The sequence below is a fragment of the Genypterus blacodes genome, unplaced genomic scaffold (assembly GCF_046128005.1).
Source record: "Genypterus blacodes isolate CSIRO-AG114 ecotype Tasmania unplaced genomic scaffold, CSIRO-AGI_Gbla_v1 ptg000003l_1, whole genome shotgun sequence".
In the NCBI taxonomy this organism is placed as follows: domain Eukaryota; kingdom Metazoa; phylum Chordata; class Actinopteri; order Ophidiiformes; family Ophidiidae; genus Genypterus; species Genypterus blacodes.
The window spans coordinates 8,680,001-8,702,500 of NW_027466817.1; the positions used below are offsets into that span (position 1 = coordinate 8,680,001).

The following is a 22,500-nucleotide window of genomic DNA, read 5'->3' on the forward strand; positions in this document are numbered from 1 at the left end:
GCTGCTAACAGTTAATAATATGTCACTGCAGTGAACGGACACAACAGATGTGTGTTTGTCCCACTCTTTTTTCCAGATGTGGATGAGTGTAAACGTTTCCATCCGGAAGTGTGTAAGAATGGAGTGTGTGTCAACAACATCCCAGGATATACGTGCTACTGCTCCAGTGGATACGTGTATGACAGCACACTGCTGGAGTGTGTCGGTGTGTACACACACACACACACACACACACACACACACACACACACACACACACACATTTAATTATTGAGCACTTTTCTTGACTTAAGTTTCAAACAAGATAAATAAAACAAGATGATGTAAAAATGACTACTTATACTACAGAAAGTTGAAAGATTCAGTTTAGTTTCACATCTGAGATGAAATTGGACTGGTTGACTTGACTGTTTCCACTAGGTGGCAGTGTATAGAAGATCTCTAGTTCATCTTTGGTGATGATTTCTTGTTCATTCCTCAGATCATGATGAGTGTGAGGAGGAGAGCTGTGTGGGGGGGCTGTGTGTGAACACTGTGGGCTCATATTACTGCAGCTGTCAGCCCCCCCTGGTGCTGGATGATACACAACGCAACTGTGTCAACTCCACCCACCTCACTGTGGGTAAGACCCACGCGCGTGCGCACACACACACACACACACTTATTCATCTCTCTACTTTCTTATCCTCCCTCCATCCTCCTACACTTTCCTCTCTACCTATTCTCGCTTTTTCTCCTCCCGTACTTTCTGTTCTTCTTTCTGCACTTTCCATTTATTCCTAATTACCTCATTCCTCTCCTTCACCTCCCTCTCCTGCAGATGAGAACCTGTCTTTCTGCTGGCAGCACGTCACTGCAGACCTGGTGTGTCAGAGCCCTCTGCTGGGTGCTCAGGTCACCTTCATCGACTGTTGCTGCCTGTATGGAGAGGGATGGGGGCTGCAGTGCGCCCTTTGCCCCAAAGCTGACACTGGTAACAGCACATCCACAACAAAGCCCTGGAAGCCTTTCACTCACTCACTTACTCTTCTTCATCCTCAGTGGCTTTGACTGCTCTCCATTAAAGCCAGATTAAACCAACAAACCATACAAAATATATTAAATGTAATGTCTCTCTCTCTTTCTCTATCTCTCTCTCTCTCTCCAGAGGACTATGCGACTCTCTGTAGTTCAGTTCTTCCTCCATTCCCGGACAGTTATCCAGACACGGCTGGTGCAGACCCAGGCCTGACTTATGGAGCCGGCAGAGGAAGAGGAGGGGCAGGAGGTACTTACTTTTTCTTCTATTCATTTTGTCCCTCTGCATTTTGTAAGTTGTTTTTGTCTTTATTTTCTAAAAGTTTTTAATGAGATGATGCTTAATTTAACCAATACATTATTTCATTAGTTAAATTAAGCATCATAATGCAGTGTTTAGTGTTTAGATGGTAATTAAAATTGGTAGAGAAGAGAAATAACATATACATTTTCTCCTCTCTCAGTGCCTCCCTACTCCTATGGTCCAGACTCCTTCCCTGCCCCTGTGGTTCCAAGCACAGACTTCAGTAGTCCTGACTATGATGACTACAGCAGATCAGGTTTCGTCGGTAGGACACCTTCAACATATGGTGTGCCGGATGGCTCCTACCTCAGGCCGGGATACAGGTGAGAGTTACATCCAAATTCCTAACAGGCTCTGTGTGTATCTAAAGCATGGACACAGGACAAAACTATTCAAACACCTCAAAGAGCCACCAGAATGTATGTAGTAGTAGAACTAACTAACTATCTTGAAGCACTCCTGACCTTAAACAGCATGAACTACAGTAGCTTTGGCAAAAACCAGCCTCTCTCTCTCTCTCTCTCTCTCTCTCTCTCTCAGCACTGGTGGTTACTACCCTGATGTGTCTGCCCCCAGGCCTCCATCATTCCGTCCATTCTGGCCCACTCTGTCCCATCCAGATGGTCGAGCTCTCAACCTGGCACCGCTGCCGGGATCGCTTTACGAGGAGGAAGAGGAGGAGGAGGAGGACGACGCAGGGGTGGAGCCATGGAGGTCGGCCCCACCCTTCACTCCCTTCGTAGATCGGAGCAGAGGAGGAGCAGGAGGAGCAGGAGAAGGAGGAGCAGGAGGAGGAGGAGCAGGAGGAGCAGGAGGAGGAGGAGCAGGAGGAGGAGCAGGAGGGGCACCAAGGAGAGTCTATGAGAGTGAGTTAGTTTAAATTTCAACGTTCATCCAAAGGGCTTCTTCATCTCCACACAGTGAAGGATAAAGTGCTGCTACCTTTATCAAAGTGGCTCCCTCTGCTTCTCAGGGCGTTATGATTCCTACGCCGGACTGAATGCTGCAGATGATTGTGGGATACTGCACGGTTGTGAGAACGGCAGGTGCATTCGTGTGGCAGAAGGTTACACCTGTGATTGTTACCCAGGATATGAACTGGACATGACCACCATGACCTGCATAGGTATGCTTCAGTCAACATGGAGTAAATGTGAAGAACGTTAACAGAACCCTAAGTTCATACATGTTTAAGCTTATGTTGCTTGAATGTACTTCCCTGTATTCATACAAAACTCTCTCTCTCTCTCTCTCTCTCTCTCTCTCTCTCTCTCTCTCTCTCTCTCTCTCTCTCTCTCTCTCTCTCTCTCTCTGTAGATATAAATGAGTGTGAGGACAAAGTTGGCCTGGACTACCCATGTGTGAACGCTCGCTGTGTGAATACAGAAGGCTCGTTCCGTTGCGTCTGCAGGAGAGGATACGTAATGTCGCGCAGACACAACCACTGTGTGGCTGCTTAGACCAGACTGAGCTTGGGTCTAGATTTGTCATGCTAAACTAGCTTTGACTATGATGACATATTGGACTGGACTAAACAGACCTGGACCACACGTGACCACACTAGATTGCACTAGACTAGGTTAAAAATGCCAGATTACCAAACTGCGTTGAGTCGCACCACACTGGGCAAGGCCAGATTATGCTAATAACACATAGCTACACCAGAATAGACTTGACAAAGTGACTATAAACTACAAATCATGATAGTCACTACACATGTGACTATATTAGATAATACAGAATCACTTAACAGTCAATGACTTGAACAACCAAGAAAAGTCTTAATTTTCCTCATTATCCTGACTTTTCAGAGCTGTTTGTTTCTTCCTGAGTTGTCTGCAATTTTGATTGAAGTTTTTGAGTTAAGTTTAGTATCAACATTTAAATTAATCCCTCCAGCATCAGAAACACAGGTGTGTGTTGGGTTGGAAGGAGATTATTTTGAAAAATTAAAGAGCTGCAACACTTACAAGCGAAACCACGTGTATAAACGCAACAAACCTTTAGCAAAAGAAAACCCTGTTAGCTTAGCTTAGCTTAGTTTATCATAGTTTACTTAACATGCCACAGGCCATCATGTCTTACAGCAGCCTGCTTCAGTGATGCGGTAGCTAACCTATTGTAGTGGTGTGGTTTAGGTCATAGATTAAATTAGCATTGTCACAGCCTGGTAAAGTATGATTTAGAAATCAGACTAGCTACTTAGCTTAGCCACACTAGCTGCTCTTTGCTTCTGAATGTAATCATGCAGTTTTCTGAAGGAGCTCTGATATTTAAACAGTGTTTGTATGATTTCAGGCAGAGATTGTGGCGAAAATTGGGATTTTTATTACACAGCGTATTTGAAGAAGTCTACACACTCTTAAAAAAGGCAGGTGTCCAGGGTAACAAACAATGACTCAGGAAGGACACAGCAACGCCTGCACTCTGTCCTTTTGATTGTGAGACCTTCATCAGGTTTCTCCTGTACAATAATTATGAGCATCAAGTCCAGAGAGTGACATTTGTTATGAGATATGTGTTAGATCTCCTTATGGTTGTAGCTTTCCACATAATCAGTCCTGTACATATTTTTTTAGTTGAGGAATTGATTATCAAAGGTTATCGTTTAGGGTGTTGGTGGTTGGTGATGGGCACAACAGCTCCTCTACTCCCTGTAAAAGCACTGCGATGTATGGCAGAGGGACCAATAATTCAGTCCTGAAAAGTGAAGTAGAAAGTACTGCAGCTTGGAACAAAACCAAGACTTTATATGTTTGCCCCAACCAACAGCTAGAATAAATACCACCAGAGTCAATATTTGAAGAAGAATTTATGCACACCTGTTTTTTAGGCCAAATGATGACTCAGGGAGACGCCTGATGAAGGACTAGAGACTGAAATCAGAATACGAGGTCATTATTGATGACACTGATCTGTTCTAGCAGACAATTTGAGATGAAGATCTTTCAAAGAATTGAATTGATTTTGATATTGGGAATTGAAGTGATGAAGGCAGCCATGTTCTACTAGCTTTGTTTGGTTCTTTTACTTAAACACGGAGGGGCCAAATGAGTATATATAGTAACTATGGACCAGTATTCTGGATTTTAGACTTTTTGCAAACTCAGGGGGAATTTACTCTGTTTTATCAAAAGATTACATATGTCAAAATTATATTTCTATCATGATAGAGAAGCAATTTCACCATCAGGTATCAACACTTTTACACATCGTACAGTTGAATGTTAGATTAATAGAATAACCTTCATCAGAACAAATACAAGCCAGTAAATTTAAACGCAGCGATAACTTCAACCTGATACCCCAACTCCTGTTTGACTTCCTCCAAATAAAGAGTCACACACAAGGTGTGTACAGTCCCTCACAGAGTTATTGGTCCTCTGATGGTGCAATCAGGACTGCCAATAATAATTAGGTTTCAGTATCAATGAATTTTTTGATTTTCTTTCAATAAATTATTTAGTCTAAAACATTAACACATAATGACAGATCGTTGTCACAAGACTCCAGAGTGATTCTTCACATTTCTTATTTTGTAATAAATTAAAAAACACAAAAAGATACAGAGAAATGTCACAGACAAAAGGCCTAATGTTTGACCCTTTTAACAATGAGTTTATTGTTAAAATTGGCAATTTTCTGTCAATCAACAAGTTAATAGTTTCTGTGCTGGTAATCTTGTTGTGTCTTTACAATAACAAGACAAAGCAGTGATGTGACGTTTTGTACTATGAATGTGATGCTTTAAAGACACTTTGATGTGTTTGACTGAGGTTCAGATGAGGGCTTTGTTCCCAAGCTGAAACCTCACAGTTTGAGATTATTATTATTATATAAATTGATTAGAAAATCAGTTGAAAAATGACTTTATAATGTACATATTAATTCATGTTTTTACATTAATTGTAATTCCAAATGAATGAACCTAAGCAGAGTGAAGTATTTCACCCTGGAGAGGTTTCTTTTCTTGGTTTACTGTGCTTTTATATTAACTCTCTGTTGTAATTAACATACTGAAAACAGAGTGATACATTTTTATATTTCTCTCATCATCACTTAAAGTTTGATGTATAACATGCACTGTATCTGCCAGACACACAGCACACACACACAAGTCTTCGCACACAATACATCCTTGTTTTGTGCTACTTGTTTTGATTTCATTTTTTGGGTTAATGATTCTCCTTTGCTATCTTTATTGTTTGTATGACAAAAGTGAAAATATATTTGCACACACTTTTATTGAAAACCTGTCTTGTTTTTTTTATGTTGTGTGTTGTTTGGCTTCTGTGAAACAAGCATGTGTGTGTGTGTGTGTGTGTGTGTGTGTGTGTGTGTGTGTGTGCGTGTGTGTGTGTGTGTGTGTGTGTTTGTGCTCCAGATCACGTGAGGTTATAAACCACCATAGGTCACACACAGCAATTTCATTGACATTTATGACAGCTTGTGTGTGTGTGTGTGTGTGTGTGTGTGTGTGTGTTTCTCTCTCTCTCACTCTCTCTCTCTCTCGCCATCTATTCTTCTTCTCTCACCTCCCTCCTCACCCATTCCTCATATTCTCTCTGCTCTGCGAGACGAGGATGCTCCCTTTACTCAAAGTCTTGCTGGTTTGCTTGTTATGTTGACCTTTGCCCCTGGCAGGACTACTACATCGTCATGACACCAGCCACCTGTATAATGTGGACATATTGCAGCATGGATTGGTTCCTTAATGTGTGTGTGTGTGTGTGTGTGTGTGTGTGTGTGTGTGTGTGTGTGTGTGTGTGTGTGTGTGTCTGTGTCTGTGCCTGCCTGTGTTTTAATGAAGCAAAAGAGCAGCAGAGTGGAAAGAGAGACCATGGCGTGTGTTTCTGTTCCTCTCTCTCTCTCTCTCTTTCTCTCTCCCTCTCACCCATCTTCCCCATCTTTCTCTCTCTCCTCCTCTCTCAGCCTGTCTCTGTCCCCTCCTTTCTCCTATCCATCTGTGTGTCCCTGTAATTTAACACCCTCGTATCCACAGTTACCCACAAACTTAAAGCGCTGCGCTGTAATATAATCTTGTTGTCTCGTTTTCTCTCCACTCTACCGCGTTTTCTGCAGTTTTTCGGCCATATCGATGAAACTTCGTCGTTAATTGACCTTTTAATCGTGTGTTGTAGTCTATGGGGGTACAGGGCGGTGATTGGTGAGGCCATGCCCGCCTCTCAGCGTCCCCCCTCGGCTCCCGCAGCAGCGTAGCCCCCCCTGCGTCTCCGTCCCCCCGCTTCCATCCCCGTCATGCCCAGCCGACAGAAGCGGCTCCTATTCTCCGTGTCCGGCTTCCTCGGCCTCCTGTGCGCCCTGACCGCCGCCGTGTGCACCGGCCTGCCGCAGTGGCTCAGCGGGACCGTGCTGTGCCGGACCGGGGCCGAGCTGGTCAACGCCACCGGCCCGGAGCTCGACAAGTTCCTGGGCGAGGTGAGCTACGGGCTCTTCCACGGGGAGAGGGTCAAGCAGTGCGGGCTCGGAGGAAGAGCGTCCCGCTTCTCCTGTGAGTCTTTCTACACACAAATCCTGCTTAGATAAGTCTTGTTATTTTAAGTTAGTGTCTTTTGAAAATAAATGGAAAATGAAAAAATAAAAACATAAAAAGTAAATTAGATGAGAAACAATATCACAGAGTCATATTTGATTAGTAAATCACTCTGACATGACAAATTTGTATAAGGTTGGTTTTTAATGTTTGCCACAAATCTCCCCCCGTCCCTATTTTCTCATGAAAGAAGAAGTCAAATATGTTCATAGATTGGAAGGGAAACGTTTTTGACATTTAGTTACAGGATCAAACATTAATATTGGGTCTCAAGATGGGATAGAACATTTTTGCTGATACTTAAACCTTTACTTAGTTAGACAATTTTGTAGTAAATACAAAATCCTTAGGTTTTCTTGACTTGTTTTGTCAGGCAGATAATTTGTTTATCAGCTCTATTTAGAATAGATGCTGTAAATTATTAAGCGTGACTCTTGGCTGCATGTGTAAGGTGCTTTAATAATGAATGTGCAGGTGAAATAACATGACGTGTTAATCATGATGAAAATGTAAATGACTAAACTACATGTGTTGTTTTATGTCATTTCCTTGAGTTTTGTTCAATAATTTTTGTAAACACAGCAGGAAAAAGTCACAGGAAAAACAAACTACACACGAGGAGATCATAAACAGGTGATTTAGTCCTAATTAGTTGAATCCAGGTTCAAGATTAATCATCTATTCAGTGAATAAAGACATCAATGCACCAACATTCAGTATAACAAAAAACGTCAATAAGTAAAAGGGAATAAATAGAAGATTTAACAAGTGTGACTTAGTAGCATGATAGTTGTGTGTGTGTATGATCTCATTGAACACACACACACCCTCACTCACACACGAAACACGAGGAAATGTTTAACCAGATGCATGTGAATGAGCCTCAGACGACAACAGTGGGTGAAAAAAGTGAAAAGCAGTTTCAAAGTTTTGTGTATTGATAACAGGTTTGTTAGAAATCTTCAGATTTTCCGTGCAGTTGGATTTGTCTTTGTCACAGTGACTCAGAGTTGTTTGTGTGTTTGCCTGTGGACGATCCTGGACCATAGTGGACTCATTAGTGATCTGAGTCCATGAGGTCAGAGGCTCATCACTAATGAGCTCTGGATGATGATCAGAGGCTTTGTGATGAAGAGGAACAGAAGCTGTTTGTTTCCGTGGAAACATTTTCTCCTCCATCATCATCGTCATCAACACTCATTCATACTCTGTAAAGAAAATCATCAAAGTTTCATAGCTCACCATTCACATGTCTCTCCCCTCTCCTGTCTGTCTGTCCCTGTCTCTCTGTCCCTGTCACTCTGTCCTCCACAGTCTTTTCAGACTTGTTCCAAGCTATCCCAGCAGGTCTCCATGTTGCCATCATCATTATCTGTGTGGTCGTGGTCCTTTTCTCCTCTGTGTCCTGCGGCTTCTCCTTCTTCAACGCTTTCGGACGACCGTACGATACGCTGCAAGGCCCCATGGGACTTTACCTGTGGAGCTTCATCTGTTGTGAGAAACTGCATACTGTTATTAATATGATATTGCAGCTACAGATATTAGGTTTATTTTCTTTCTGGAATTGTTTCTAATGTTCCAAAAGATTTTTCTAATATTTGTATCACTGTTACTGCATGTGGTGTTATAAATATTTCTAATAAATATGTTTTGACATTTCTGTAACAGATATCCTATCTACACTGTCAATCATTCATTCATATTGTTGAGCTGAACCTGATGCAGAGCTGCAGGCTGTAAATGTGTGTATGTTAGTGGTGTGTGTTGTGCCCCTGCAGGTGTGTGCAGCTGTCTGGTGATGATCCTGTTTGCAGCCGAGGTGAAGCTCCATCATCTGTCCGAACGCATCGCCAACTTCAAGGAGGTCACGTTTGTCTACCAAGCGTACAGCGAGCAGTACGGCCGCTGCTTCTGGCTCTTCTTCCTCATCTTCCTCCTGCACGGACTCAACATGCTGGTGATCCGCCTGACAGGAGTCGAGTTTCCATTTCAGGAAACCAAAGCGGCTGAGCTGAACGGAGGGGCAGCTGACCTCATGTACTGAATGCAGTCAGGCCCTTCAGAGAGCCCACAGATCAAAGCTGTAAAGATACTGGAACACATCTGAAACGGCAGTCATAGGTCTGAAGATTTAGGGATAAAGCACAGTAGAAGTTTGGAATAAACCTCCCAAGTGGAAGAACCATGAAAAGTAGAGAAATGTCGAGGAATTGTCACTGGATTATTCTTTGATTGACCTTTTCAGCTTCTCAAATATGAGGATTAGCTGATGTTGTCACTTTGGACGTTGGAAAGTTAAGATGCACAACTAAAGCTATTTTGACATTTTCAGACATAAAGATTATTTACTGTCTCTTTTAGTTGTAGACCTATAAGTTTGTATAAGTTGACCTATACAATTGTAAGGGTTTAGTTTGTTTAACTTTCATATTTACATTATACTACAAGTTTATTGCCACATATGCCTGTCTTGGGTCTAAAGTCCTATGTATGTTTTGTATATAATGGTGTTTTATCATTAAATGTAGTTGTAAAGCAGATAAATGTCTGGAACTCTTTGTTGGTTTGGTTCTTTACTCACCACTTTACACACACCTTTATTCGTGTAAACATATAGATAAGTGAAAAAGAAAGTATGTTGTGTTATCCCTATTCGTAATTGAGAAGAGAAAGAAATGGAAATAGCTTCGGAACGCTGCCATCTACCTCACAGCAAACCAAGTCTTTTGCTGTGTTTACCTTCAAGGATTTACACCTTTACAACAAGAGTCGGCAGACAGGAGACACGGGAAACCCACTGAGAGGCCTCAATCAGCTGGTCGATGCACTGCCTCACTGGATTTCCTGCCCCCTAACCTGTCTATATGTGTAACCATCTACAGGCTCAACCCCCTAACTGATGATGTAATCTGCCCCATACCATTACTAGACCCTTAAACCAGCAAATATTGACCCCCGAATAACCACAGTGTCACAGTCAGATGGATATTTGTTAGTAAACGCCTTCCATTATTGCTTATTAATACCAAACCTAACCTCAAATTTGGGTCATGATAAACTTTTTAATTTTGGTGATGACAATATATTCCACAAAGTATAATTATACAAGATCCATGTCAGACTGAGAGATCTGAATAATACAAATATCTCTCACCTCCACTGATTCAATAACGCCTCAGATACCTATCCAGGTATTACACAGTACTCTTTGTGCTTTCAAATACTTTGGAATTAATCACATATTTTCCCAGCGCTCATCTTATCTCCTTGAAGTTGTTCTGTTCTTTCTGTCATGCCCCCTGCTGTGACACTGACACTGGTGATCATTTCTGAAGAGGAGAAACAGTCTCAATGTCTGAAAGCTGCTGACAGAAAAATCTAACAATTGCTCGTCTCCTCTGCCAGAAAACAAACCATGTGATTGGGTGAAAAGCAAGACCTGAATCCTGCTCGGAGGAACCTGAATGCACCGTCACACAGGGGGGCCCGGTGTCGCGTGGTTTCCATCATGTGTTTAATTGTGGCGTCTTCAATGGGACGACCAATTAAAGGCCAGGATTTCACTCAGCTGATGGCAGATGGACGATCAGCTGGATGGACTTCAAGGTGTGTGTGTGTGACCTGAGGAAGGAGCCTGCAGTAGATAAGCAGATTTAATGACAAAAAAGCATCATGCGTAAAAATTATTTTGGAGTTTTTCTTACCTCCATTTGTGTTACCGATCTCTTTGAACGTCAAGTAACTTTATGTGCTAATGTCAGATTTATCAGACGGCTCTATAATTAACTGAAGTACAAAGAAGATGTGACACAATAAAAAAACAAACATCCAAATGCTGAACTTTATTTGAATCATTTAATCTTTAAAGTTGTACATTTGGAACACTGAGTGTTTGAGTGTGTGCATGTGTGTGTGCATGCGTGCGCGCATGTGTGTGTGTGTGTGCGCTCGTGTGTATGAATGTTCGTGAGTGTGTGAGTGTGTGTGTGTATAAAAAGCTTCCTTCAGTCAGTTGAAGCGTCACACTGACTTGAATCCTGAAAGAAACCAGGTGAGATTCATCATTCAATGATTTTCAACCATTTCATTTCATTTTAAGTTCAATCTTAATACTAAAACCTACTTAATACCTTAAACCTTAAGATGACTGTTTGATTGATGTTCCTAGGTTTGGGTTATATTTCATCAGTTTCTATTAACATTGATCTGATTATTGTGATTTTCCACTTCAAACAATAAAAAGCAAAGTAGGAATTTTGATCTTCCATAAAAAAAACACACTTACACATAGAATCTGGATTATACAAATTGAGTACAATTTTAAACAATTCTGTTTTTAAAATATTATGTTCTTTATAGGACATTTTAAAGAACAAAATGTAATGTATGTTTTTTTTATGTTTTTTTATAATTGTTTGACATTGTCAGTCTTTTATTTTCCATTGACAAACACTAATAATTAAATAAAGCTTCGAAGAAAGTAAATTAAAACACTTTACAAAATAGAGGGAAAATCTGACAGATGAGTCCAGAATAAATAAAATGCACAATATGATAAGAATTAGACTAATAATTTTAGTGACGTGAAAGAAAAGGATCTCCAATTCTTTTCATTTGGAGTTTTTGCTACTGAATTGTTCAATTCAACTGTTCAAAAACATGCTAATGTATGAACTGAAATGTTTTTGTTGTACGATCAAACTGTAACTTCCAGAGGAACACAAGGTTCTGTAATGGACAAACTTGGCCAAAGTTTAGTGGTTGCATACTTGCTGATGTAAACTGTTTGTGCTGCTGCTGAGCAAAACGTCAGCGTGTATCACTTCAACCTGAATGTGTAAATGTAGCCTTAATACTTTAACCTCATCAAAGTATTTAGTATTTCTGAGGTCAAAAGAGGTCAGCGTGGTTCTCTGTATAGACACTCAGCACAGCCTCAACTCCTCTGGTCGAACCAGCATCACTCATCTGGTTTTTGTCTTGAGGCATGGTCTGGGTCAACTGGTCAACATGGAGCTGATCAAAGCACTTTAATTGCTCACCCAAAAAATGTTCTTAACTTGCGACTGTGTGTGTGTGTGTGTGTGTGTGTGTGTGTGTGTGTGTGTGTGTGTGTGTGTGTGTGTGTGTGTGTGTGTGTTCAGATGGACGTGGAGCTGCATCAGATCCTGGTCCAGGTGTCTGACCTGCAAAGACGGAGGGAAACTTTCTACTCCACACTGTAAAACTCCTTTAACTATAAAAGCTTCTTTTGTTCGTCAAACATTTACTCTTCTAAATGATTTATCAATATATCACTCAGTTATATCTCACAATCTATTACGTACCAACCTAACCGATAAAAATCTTCCCCTACAGACTCCCGTTCCAACAAAGCACCGTAAGTGTATTTACATTTAATTCTATCTGTAGCATAATTTGCAGTTAGCACCTTTGCTGTGTTTGGTCAAATCTGCACAAACGGCATCATAATGTGTGATCAGAGTAAAAGTAGGTGGTGTTTGTATGTACGTATGTCGTCAGAGGAGCAGAAGAGGAGTTTTTCATTGGTCACTTCACTAACTTATACAATCTGCGATGGACAAAGGACAAGATGAAGGACCCTGAACTGGAAACTGAATTAAGGAACTAGTGACAACACACACACCTTCAGTGTAACGTTTCTGTCTGTGAATAAGCTTGATTTGATGAGAACATTTTACATTTGATGGATCATTTTCAGATGTTTGTCTCAAACTGATACTGTGTTTGGGAGATAATAGTTACTGAACTTGACCCAACACAATAAATTGTCACTTGGAATCAGCAGTTGCATGACCATGGATCTCATTACAGTCTGGGTCAGTGATGCTCTCAGTAGGATCCTTAATAAAGTGTTAGAGTGACATCTGCAGGGCTTCACATATTAAAACATTAAAAAGTCATTAAAAGATATAAGTCAAGGGTATCAAGTACGACAGACGTGTGTGTGTCTCCTCGCAGAAACTGATCTGTCCTGTAACACAAACGCATGAGCAGTGTTTAGTTTCACTGTTCATGCTGTGAGTTACTTTTCTCTATCTCTCTATCTCTTGCCCTCTCTCTCTCTCTCTCTCTCTCTCTCTCTCTCTCCACCTCCCCTCTCTCTGTCCATACTTTGAGACAGAGAAGAGGGAGGAACAGAGAGGGAGAGAAGAGAACAGGAGGTGGTAGTAAGTGAGAGTAGTAATATTTCTAGTGTTATTTATTGTTGTACAGTTATTTGTACGATAGTGTTTGTATTCATTAGTTAGTGGTGATGACAGAGTGCAGGCTGGGATACATCGAGCTGCTTCAGCAGGAAGTCAACAAGAACCCTGACGTGTGTCATGATAAGTTTATTCTCCTATTACTGCAACTACTACTACTGTTATCACTACAATTCTTACTGCTAATACAAGTAATAGGACATTAGCCAAAGTTCTGGATTGAACTTTGTTGTGTTATTTGGGTCTCAAAGTTTCTTGTGGTAATGATTGAGGACATATGTTTTAGTATTAACACACTGTGTATTGTTTTGTATTATAGGATTAGAATGTTTAATGTGTAATTACTTAGGTTATTAAATTGTACCTATGAACAATGTGTATGTTACTTTTAATCTCTATAACCCTGTGGAGTCTAAAGTAACAGATACATGTGAGTTAAATATCAAATATCAGCAGATTATGCTTATGGTATTTCCATTTATATTGGCTGATATTGTGTGTGGGCTAACTACATAAGCAAACATGTCCACTATGGTGACATTTCTGCTATGGTTCTACTCCCAATCTCAGGTGACATTGTTTCTAATGTAACATTCCACTGGCTCAATGTCAACTGCAGTAAACTGGTATCAGTCAAATGCATTTTATATGAAGCGTCATTGTTGAAGAACCAAAAACTCAAACATCAAAGCCACAGTTAGTGTAGTGAGCTCAGTGCTAATGCTAAAGCTAGCACACCATTGATATCATCACTACCATGCACAGAGTAGAGTTGAGCGTTAGCATAGCGAGTCACAAACGACACCCTCGAGTCCCTTTAGATTTAAAATGGTCAAAAAGACACAATTTCTTCACACGATGATGATGATGATGTGTTTACTGTTGTGAGAAAATGTGACTGTGAACATGACAGCAGGGCCCTTACAGTGTCTAAGGTATCTTGAGTTAAGGATTACTCAGATTACACCGACAGTTTAAAATGGGTGGAACAGAATGACAAAGGTTGAAATGTACTATATACTATAGCACCCCCTCCTATTACTCCTCAGAAGCCTGTGGATGGGGTGAAGGAGGAGGAGCAGGAAGATATGTTGGCCCCGCCCCCTAGCAAATGTCTCCGCCCACCACTTTGCTCCATCCCTAGGACATTGGCCGTGTCCCCAAGCCTGGGAGGACAGCCGGTCACATCTCAGCTCACCGAGGTTAGAATCCTGTCGGTCTAACGAGTTAACTCGCAATTCTGTCTTAATTCAACTACGAAAATGTTCAAATCGGATAACCGTTTGTCGATTTTGCAACTCAGACTTAACTGCGTAAAATAACCCAGTTTATACTGAGACATTTTCTTCCAATACATAAGCTTTGTCTGAAGATGGTCGTCTCCTGAACTCATGTCCTCTCTGTTTGTCTCTCTGTCTGTTTATTTGTTTGCAGAATCTAAGGAAGATTCTTTTTGGAGGCACATTCCGTGTTTTTAACTATGAGTGGAGGAAATCTTTCTTTAAGTTTAAAGAGCCACATTCTGACTTATCCTACGGCCTGGAGACTGACAGAGTGAGTGAAACCACAAACGGTCATGATGGTGTCGCTAGCAACATTTCATCCTAGCCCCAGTGTGTGTGTGTGTGTGTGTGTGTGTGTGTGTGTGTGTGTGTGTGTGTTTCAGGGTGGGGCTCAGGCCATTCAGACCGTCATCCAGGCTCGTGTTATTAAACATCTGCTGTTTAGCCTTCAGAGTGGTTCAGAGAGACGAACGTTACAGAGGTGAGGACAGACGGTCAAATCAATTGCAGTAACACTCCTTCGCCAGTAGATAAGGCGCTAAGACTGTATACACACACACACATACACACAAGCCGGAGGACTTTGGAAGGAAGGAACTCTGTGTGTCAGGCTAAATTAACGTGAACATTCAGTTAGTAACATTCTGTCATGTGTCCTCCCCTGTCCCTCCCCTGTCTTGTCTTGTCTCTCTGTGTCCAGTCTCCGTGAAGTTGGACAGAGGGATCAGGAGCAGGCGCTGGCGGCAGCTTTGTCCGACAGCCTCTGGTTGGCCGGCGAGGAGCTCAGTGCCACTGTTACCTTGGTAACCACAGACTACTGCATCACCCCCCACCTGGACTACAAACTGGACAACTTCACAGAAAGGGTACCATCAGAGACATCAGCTCTGCTGCACTGATACTGTTGGGATTATGGGACAATTATATGGATTATGTGTCTTTGTTTGTCTCTCTTTCAGCTGACATTATTCATGTTTAACAAGAAAGAAGATTTACGAAAATTCATCTCTGAACACATCCACTGTGTTAGTGAGTCCAGCTGCTCTCTGATCAGCTGGGTCAACATTCCTCATTCATTTCACTTGTTCTGTGTTAAATCATGTTATCACCCCATACAACAGGCTTTCTTCTTCTTTCAGTTTAAAGATGCGGCGAGTCATGGAGTCATCCTGTTTCTCTACAGCCTCATTTGCTCCCGGACCATCGACAGGTGACGAGGCCGAACGCCCTCATGACATCTGCACTTTTACTCCAGATTCACTTGATTTCATAGTAAATGTGAGGGAGTGGACCCATGAGGTTATAATTGCTTCCTGGGATGGTTTGGTTTAAAGGAAATGTAGATGAATATAAGTGAGCAGAACCTACAATGGGATTCATAAGAATGCATCATGACCCTTCTGTTCTTCCTGTCAGGCTGAGGGAGGATCTGGACTCCAGCACCTCCCACTTGCTCCAAATCAGAATGGGTAACTTTGTCTGTCGCCAGGTAAGAATCTGGTTGATGCTTACTCAAATTCAACATACATCCATCGTCGCAATATTTAGAAGTATGAAAATTGACAAAGAAACTTAACAAACTGCTCTTCGCAATACTGTACAATCAACAAATGCTCAGTATGTCCTAGATTCTCTGAAAACCGACTGAAATATAAATAATAATAATAAAGTACACAGCTTCTGCTAAGGTGTGTGTGCGTTTCTGTTTTAAAAGTTTGTTTTAGGAGTTTGTCTAGCAGCCACCGACTGAGTTACGCAAGCTGTTGTTGAATTTGCAACAACAGTGTGTCAACATGTCTGCAAGTTCCACAGGGTCATGATTGATTTATATGGAAGATTCACATTTAGCCTGATTCATAAACTGATGCTGGATGATGTAGTTATTGATCCTTATCCTCGTCATCAACTTAATACAAGCTAATTACTGCTGTTCAGAGGTAATGTTAATAGTTTTCCAAAGTTGTTTCTGGGAGATTGTCCATAATGTTGTCGGTGTGAACTTCCTGAATGCTGACTCATGTATAGTAACTGTATAAACCACCTGTGTGTGTCTGTAGGCTTTGTTGAACCTCTTGCTAACAGGCAGGGCCAGTCCTTATGTTTTCAATGGGACTGAGCTCTTTGGGGAGGACGGTCAGCCTCTAGAGCGCCCCCTGCAGGGCATCCTGACCCGCAGCGACGTAGGATACCTGCACTGGAGTCGAGAGCAGATGGACAGAGACACACTGCCACAGGTACACTCCAATAGGCTGTAACTAACAGGATCGGGGTTCTAATGGATTCTGTTGTAGTTCTGGGAAGAGAATGAAGCTCCCCGATATTTGCTGAATCCGAGTGTAGAAAGAGTTTTGTTCCAATATGTAAGAATCACCAAGATACAAATATAATTTAAGGCCGCAGTTCTCACTCCTTTAACTGATTTTGCATCTCTCTTTTAACTGCACACATCTAACCATCTTGCCTTCTTCTCACAGGTGGGCAGTATGTTGAAGACTCCCAGGTGTCCAGTCTGGGTCTGCTGTATAAACAGCAGCTACTCTGTCCTGTTCAGTCTGAACCACACACTACTGTCTGACTGGAGGACGGAGCATCTGTTTCAGCTTTACTTCTACAACGGCCAGGCCACACAGAAAACTGCAGCCACACTGACCATAGGTGAAACAAGCCACACTAGCCGTCCCATTGAGGTTCAACTGTCCATCATGCGATGCCTGGGTGTTATGTCAACCGTTTTGTCACTGTTGTTGCACAGATACCCACTCCCACCACTGGGAGGCGCCATCCAAGGACTCAGATTTGGATCCAGAGAAGAGAATTTCCTCTTTAGAAATGACGGTTAGGACCAAGTGGGAAGGAGCTGCCATCAACTGGAACGGGCTCACACCTTTCTACTAACCAGCTGAACCAGCACTTAAAGATTGAATTATTCATTTATTATTGTCATCGGACAAGTTCAATGAAATCGTGTCAGCAGCAGTCCGTATTTATATTTTATAGCTAAGCAATATATCCAAGTTTAACACCACGCAATTAAATAGAAACAATGTAAACACTTCCTGTTTGTGTGGGAGGTCAGAGGTAATGGCGGTGGGGAAGAAGCCATTCCTCAGCCTGGGTGTGTGTGTGTGTGTGTGTGTGTGTGTGTGTGTGTGTGTGTGTGTGTGTGTGTGTGTGTGTGTGTGTGTGTGTGTGTGTGTGTGTGTGTGTGTGTGTGTGTGTGTGTGTGTCGTCCTGAAACATTTTCCAGAGGGCACAAGGGTCAACAAGTGGTGGCTGCCATGTGTTGGGTCTGGAAATGCGAGAAATGGAGTGCAGTGTGGATCTTTATCAAGTTCAGACAGACAAGAACTGAGGATGATTACTAGATAAGCATGTGTTTTATAACCAGTAAAGAGATTATGTTGCGCAACTTAAATATGTCTTGTATAAACCAGAAAAGACGTGTGTGTCTGAATCTGCAGGAAATACAGCTTTTACACATTTTGGTCCATTTTCCTTCTCAATGTGACAAATCAGGTGCTTTGGCCTTTAAGCCATCCCACTCCACTGTAAGGATGTGTAGACCACGCCTCCATCCGGCTCCCCTGGAGAGCAGAGCAGGACCGTCTTCTTCACGTTGGAGCCCAGGCGAGCCACAGCCAGGATGTCCAGCAGGTTGACAGACTCGTCCAGAGACAGACACACGGCAATGAAATGAGCGTGGAAACGTAGAGGGTCTCCTAAGGGAAAAGACAGATATGTTGTCGGCTTGTTTTGTGTCTTTGTAAGACTTTCACACATCAATGGTAAAACGTCCAACATACCTGGATAGACCAGGAAGTCTCCACCAAACTTCCCTGCTGAGGTCAGGTAGAAGCCCCGCCCCCTAAGATCTTTGAACACCTGGTAGCGGTTGTGGCAGCGTGGGTTGTCCGGCGCTCTGATTGGCCAGTTAGCCTCCAGGAAGGTACGGTCCTCTGAGCAGTATGCAAGTCCCGCCCTTGCCGTGCTAAGCTGGACCATCATGGCGGAGCGAGGAAAGTTAAAGCTCTGGTCTAGGGCCTCCAAGCGGCACTGTAGAGCCTCTTCTGTGGCCGCGCTCACAGACTCTGCACCTGGGTTGATAAAAACATGCAGTTGTTTTAATACTCAATTGAACAATTTCAGGAAAGTTGTGTTCAAGACAAGCAAAGTTGAGTGTGTCCACCTGTGTCCTCTGATGGTGTGAACGCTCGCAACAGAGCTGACTTCCTGTCCTGCAAAGCGAGAACTCTCTGCTGCTCAAAGCTCGTCTGCTGCTCCTCCTCATACTGATTGGCCAACTTCTGCTCAACAGCGCCACCATCCTGACATCAGCAAGACAAACAACAGTCGTTGAAAGACTTTTACGTATTTAACACAACAACAAACCCGTATGGAGTCTCGGTGACCTGTAGTCCAGGCGGTGAGGTGGCAGCATTACTGCGTTCAGCCAGCAGCCTCTCCTCCTCTGGCAGGAGCAGCAGGGGGCGGCCCATCCGGCAGTTCTGTCGCGGTGTCCGGGGCAGCGAGCCCACCAGCGCCCCCATCAGGCCCTGCGACCGCACAGCATGCAGATCTTCCGCTCGCCACACCAGGGGAGCAGAGTCACAGGGGCTGATGCCAACAACACAGGACAGCTCCTCTCCCTCCTCCTCCTCCTCCTCCTCCTCATGGCTGAGGGCAGAGGAGGACGGATTGTCCATGTCACAGATCTGCTCTAGAAAATGATCAATAATCAATACAGAAGCTCTGATCATCCACACGCAGATTAAATTGAATTAATTGTTGGTATAAATGAGGCATTGGTGCAGCTGCTCTGTCATGCTGCTGTGTGAACATTAGATCCAGTTTAAGCACATATGTACAGAAGTAAACAAACGGAGCTGAATATAAACGCTCTGTGGTTTGTATGTTTTGACCTCCTCAATGGAAAATGTAAGATTTATGTTACCAAACATGATCTGTCACTGTAACAACTATGACCAATATCTGATAAACAGGATGACAAATGACAAATCAGTCAAAGCGTCAAACAGTGAATCCACAGGTCGGTGTTTCTTTAGCCTGTTAGCCCTCATTCATTCTGCACTCATGTTAGCTTACCCTGCTGTTTGCACGTGCAGCCGAGTTCTCTCACATTTCCGAACGTTTCACAACGATCTTTTTGCTTACTCTTCTTGTGTAGTCTGACCTCAAAGCAAAGAAGCGGAAACCTAATCTACAAGTAAATAAACTTTGACAAACTGTGAATATTCCGGAGAAGGCGCTTTCGGGTCTGTTTACTCTGTTGTCACGTTGCATATAGCCACCACCTCCGTCGGGGAGGGCGGTGCTTCATGCTTTGAAGGGCTCATGTAATACACACGCTGACCATCGGGCTACGCTGGAACTTAACGCACGCACACATACAACGCCTTTACAATCGAGTTGAGCCAATAACAGAGGGGAAAGTTTTGATTGGCAGGCCAAGCAACCAATGGCAGGCCGTAATCACACACACCTAACAGGCTCTGTACCCAGACCTGCCAGTTTATTCAGACTTCAGGCTGTTTTTGTCCTAAAATAAAAGCTTGTTTGGAAAATATCCAGATATGATGATGAATCTTTAGATTAATACTTCGGTATCAGCACATTTATATTAGTTATTGTAGACAAATCTGTCAATCCCACTCGTGAGCTGTTAAGTGTTACTGGGTTTGTTACTGCATCAGTGATGTAAACAGCCTGTGAAATCATTTAAGTTAGATTTAGTTGTTGTTAATCTTATCCATTTCTGATGGAGCATATTTAGTGGAAGGGCCAACATAATGGTTAATGTTTCAATCACCTTTTAGGACTTACAAATTGGGACTCACACACTCAAAATGATATCTTGTCCTCTGCCTCTAATGACTCAGCATGACAAACAACACTTACATTTAAACAAACCACGACTGCAGTACAAAGTGTTTATTAGAGTTTAAACCTTTACCTCAACGCAGACCCGCTGAAACTATACACTGTGGCACTGACTTCAATGAAACCAAGCAGGAACCACACACACACACACAAAGTTGTTGCCTCATTCCAGTTAAACTTAACCAAGCAACAGTTCCAACACACACAAACTAGTGCATTCTCTTTCTCACTCGCTCTCTCACTCTCTCTCGTTCGCTCCATCTCTGGTTGAAAGGTCCTGGTGCAGCGCTCCCTACATTTCTAACTGCAGCTCCTCCAGCTCCTTTAGCAGCTGCTCCTCCTTCTCCACCTTATCAAGCTGCAGACACAAAACAAAAACAGCATGAGATCAGATTCCTCCAGGATCCTTTACTCTCGGCCCTATCTAACAACACTGCAGTGACAAAATACAAAAACATAAAACAACAACTTTCCTTTCATTATTGATAGTGTGTGTGTGTGTGTGTGTGTGTGTGGTGTGTGTGTCATGGACCTGGTTCTTCTGCAGAACTTTCCCAGATGCCTGTTGCTCTTTCAACTCCTCGATGGCTTTAAGTTTCTGAAAGACAAAAAAAGCATTAATAGGATTTTTGTGCTTTAAAATCTTGACAATCCTGAGAGACACAAGGTTTTTTGAAAATAGTATTAGAGTGAAAAAACTGTTTTCAAAAATGTAATTGATGTGCGATCAGTCATGACATCACTAATCCCAAAAGATGGGATGTTTGAATGGACTGGAAACTTAATCTGCATCCATCATCTGTTCTTTACCTTCTTTAAGTTCTTCATCTTTTTGTCCAACTCGGGGTCACCACAGCTCGGGGCTGATTGGACAATACTAACAGGGGCGGGGTCAGACGGAGGTTCAGGCTTTGCATCCTGCAGAACAAACAGGCCACATTATACAACATCAGTCTCCACGGTAACAGCCTGTACGTCATTGAGTCCTATGTCTAATTTAAACCCATGTAAAGCCACAATACTGATAAACTAAAAATAACCAAATAAACAATTTGATCGAAAAATCCTAAATTACAAAACAAATACAGTAACTCATATACAGGAGTTGAGATTAACTTTAATGTGAAATTATTTATTTTGTCAGTGAGTCTTCCAGCTAAAATCATAATAAATAATAATACAATCCTAATAAAGCTGTTGTGAAAGTGAAAGGTGATCATTTGACCTGTTTAGCTGCTTTCTTTGCTTCTCGTTTCCTCTGATTCTTCAAAGCTGTTTTAGACAGAGGCTTTTCTCCACCTGGAGCTCTCATATCCTGAGGAGCCTCTTCCTCATGCTGGGGAAGAGAGAGAAAATGTAAAAAATACGTCATGAACAAAAAAACTGATCTGATTGTTCCATCATCACAGCAGGAGGGAAACGAAGAGAGATGAGCAGGAAGTAGTAAACAGTGACTGAGCTCACCAGTTTGGAGCTGGCTGTGGCTGGTAGGTGTCTGAGTGCAGGGGGGCGGTAGGCCATGGTGGGTTTGGCTTGTGTGGTTCCTAGCTCGGTGGGCGCGGCCTGGTATTTGATGGCGCGCTCCGGGAAGGTGCCTGCCGGGAAGGACTGCCAGCGGACTTCCCACAGCTCACTGCCGACCGGAGTCTCCTGCTTGTGCAGCACTGAGCCCGTGTAGTGCCAGATCCTATAACCGTTACTGACCCGCAAGCGAGGGGAACACGTTGCCGTGACGATGTGCTCGCCGTCAGGACACCAGGAGAAGAACGTGGAGTCTGGGGCCTCAGGTTTGGACACCTGGTTGGACAGAGAGGTCACAGTTAGACTGATGTAACATTTGGGGTTTGAGTGAATCTCTGAATGAAGAAGTAATGATACACATTCACCAGATGAAATACTTGTGTGGGGACAGAAAAGATATTAGAATTACTAATTGATACTTTTGGTGGGGGAAAATATCACATAGTTCTTAGATACTCAAGATATACTGTGCATGGAAAAAACAACCACTGCATTCGGACTCAAACACACCACAGGGACTCATCCAGATTTAGTGGCCTCTAAACTCAAATGAGTCCGAGTCCTCACCTGCTTGTATTTCTTCACGTCCCAGACCTCCATCTGGCCACGCAGGTTTCCAAACCCGGCTAGGACCAGGATGTTACCTAGAGGACTGAAAGAAGGCCGCATGTTAAAGTAAAAGATACCAAACACCTG

At 42.7% G+C, this 22,500-nt stretch overlaps 5 protein-coding genes across 8 annotated transcripts in view; 3 read left to right on the forward strand and 2 right to left on the reverse strand.

Moving 5' to 3' along the window:
- LOC143016781 (latent-transforming growth factor beta-binding protein 4-like) overlaps positions 1 to 5,216 on the forward strand; it is a 30,607-nt gene extending 25,391 nt beyond the window's left edge. For all 3 annotated transcript variants that reach the window (XM_076171474.1, XM_076171391.1, XM_076171308.1), the window contains 8 exons: positions 77 to 205; positions 482 to 622; positions 821 to 973; positions 1,148 to 1,267; positions 1,482 to 1,644; positions 1,862 to 2,187; positions 2,295 to 2,447; positions 2,639 to 5,216. In XM_076171474.1, coding sequence (XP_076027589.1) covers positions 77 to 205; positions 482 to 622; positions 821 to 973; positions 1,148 to 1,267; positions 1,482 to 1,644; positions 1,862 to 2,187; positions 2,295 to 2,447; positions 2,639 to 2,781 — 1,328 coding nt within the window. In that variant the 3' untranslated portion in view covers positions 2,782 to 5,216. The remainder of the gene's footprint in view (positions 1 to 76; positions 206 to 481; positions 623 to 820; positions 974 to 1,147; positions 1,268 to 1,481; positions 1,645 to 1,861; positions 2,188 to 2,294; positions 2,448 to 2,638) is intronic.
- Positions 5,217 to 6,580: 1,364 nt separating this feature from the next.
- Positions 6,581 to 9,073, forward strand: clrn1 (clarin 1). The gene is made up of 3 exons (XM_076144411.1): positions 6,581 to 6,833; positions 8,190 to 8,369; positions 8,654 to 9,073. The coding sequence occupies exons 1-3, from the start codon at positions 6,581 to 6,583 to the stop codon at positions 8,917 to 8,919; spliced, it is 699 nt and encodes a 232-aa protein (XP_076000526.1). The 3' UTR covers positions 8,920 to 9,073.
- Positions 9,074 to 14,161: 5,088 nt separating this feature from the next.
- Positions 14,162 to 17,350, forward strand: mindy4b (MINDY family member 4B). Its single transcript, XM_076141927.1, has 10 exons — positions 14,162 to 14,304; positions 14,537 to 14,656; positions 14,769 to 14,866; positions 15,086 to 15,251; positions 15,345 to 15,410; positions 15,525 to 15,595; positions 15,802 to 15,874; positions 16,443 to 16,619; positions 16,860 to 17,040; positions 17,138 to 17,350. Exons 1-10 carry the CDS (start codon positions 14,191 to 14,193, stop codon positions 17,278 to 17,280), a joined length of 1,209 nt encoding a protein of 402 aa, XP_075998042.1. The 5' UTR covers positions 14,162 to 14,190; the 3' UTR covers positions 17,281 to 17,350.
- Positions 17,351 to 17,352: 2 nt separating this feature from the next.
- tsen34 (TSEN34 tRNA splicing endonuclease subunit) lies at positions 17,353 to 19,710 on the reverse strand. 2 transcript variants are annotated; one of them, XM_076141913.1, is made up of 5 exons: positions 19,489 to 19,710; positions 18,795 to 19,097; positions 18,572 to 18,710; positions 18,189 to 18,479; positions 17,353 to 18,104 (listed from the first exon to the last, which is right to left on the reverse strand). In XM_076141913.1, the coding sequence occupies exons 2-5, from the start codon at positions 19,086 to 19,088 to the stop codon at positions 17,914 to 17,916; spliced, it is 915 nt and encodes a 304-aa protein (XP_075998028.1). In that variant the 5' UTR covers positions 19,089 to 19,097; positions 19,489 to 19,710; the 3' UTR covers positions 17,353 to 17,913. The 2 variants fall into 2 exon arrangements, with proteins under 2 accessions (XP_075998028.1, XP_075998019.1); XM_076141904.1 differs by having other exon boundaries at positions 18,795 to 19,102.
- A 609-nt stretch (positions 19,711 to 20,319) lies between these two features.
- eif2a (eukaryotic translation initiation factor 2A) overlaps positions 20,320 to 22,500 on the reverse strand; it is a 5,365-nt gene continuing 3,184 nt past the window's right edge. The window contains exons 11-16 of the mRNA XM_076171592.1: positions 22,372 to 22,456; positions 21,748 to 22,080; positions 21,509 to 21,619; positions 21,094 to 21,201; positions 20,816 to 20,881; positions 20,320 to 20,641 (exon numbers count right to left, since the gene is read on the reverse strand). Of these exons, the coding sequence (XP_076027707.1) occupies positions 20,576 to 20,641; positions 20,816 to 20,881; positions 21,094 to 21,201; positions 21,509 to 21,619; positions 21,748 to 22,080; positions 22,372 to 22,456 (769 nt within the window). The 3' untranslated portion in view covers positions 20,320 to 20,575. The remainder of the gene's footprint in view (positions 20,642 to 20,815; positions 20,882 to 21,093; positions 21,202 to 21,508; positions 21,620 to 21,747; positions 22,081 to 22,371; positions 22,457 to 22,500) is intronic.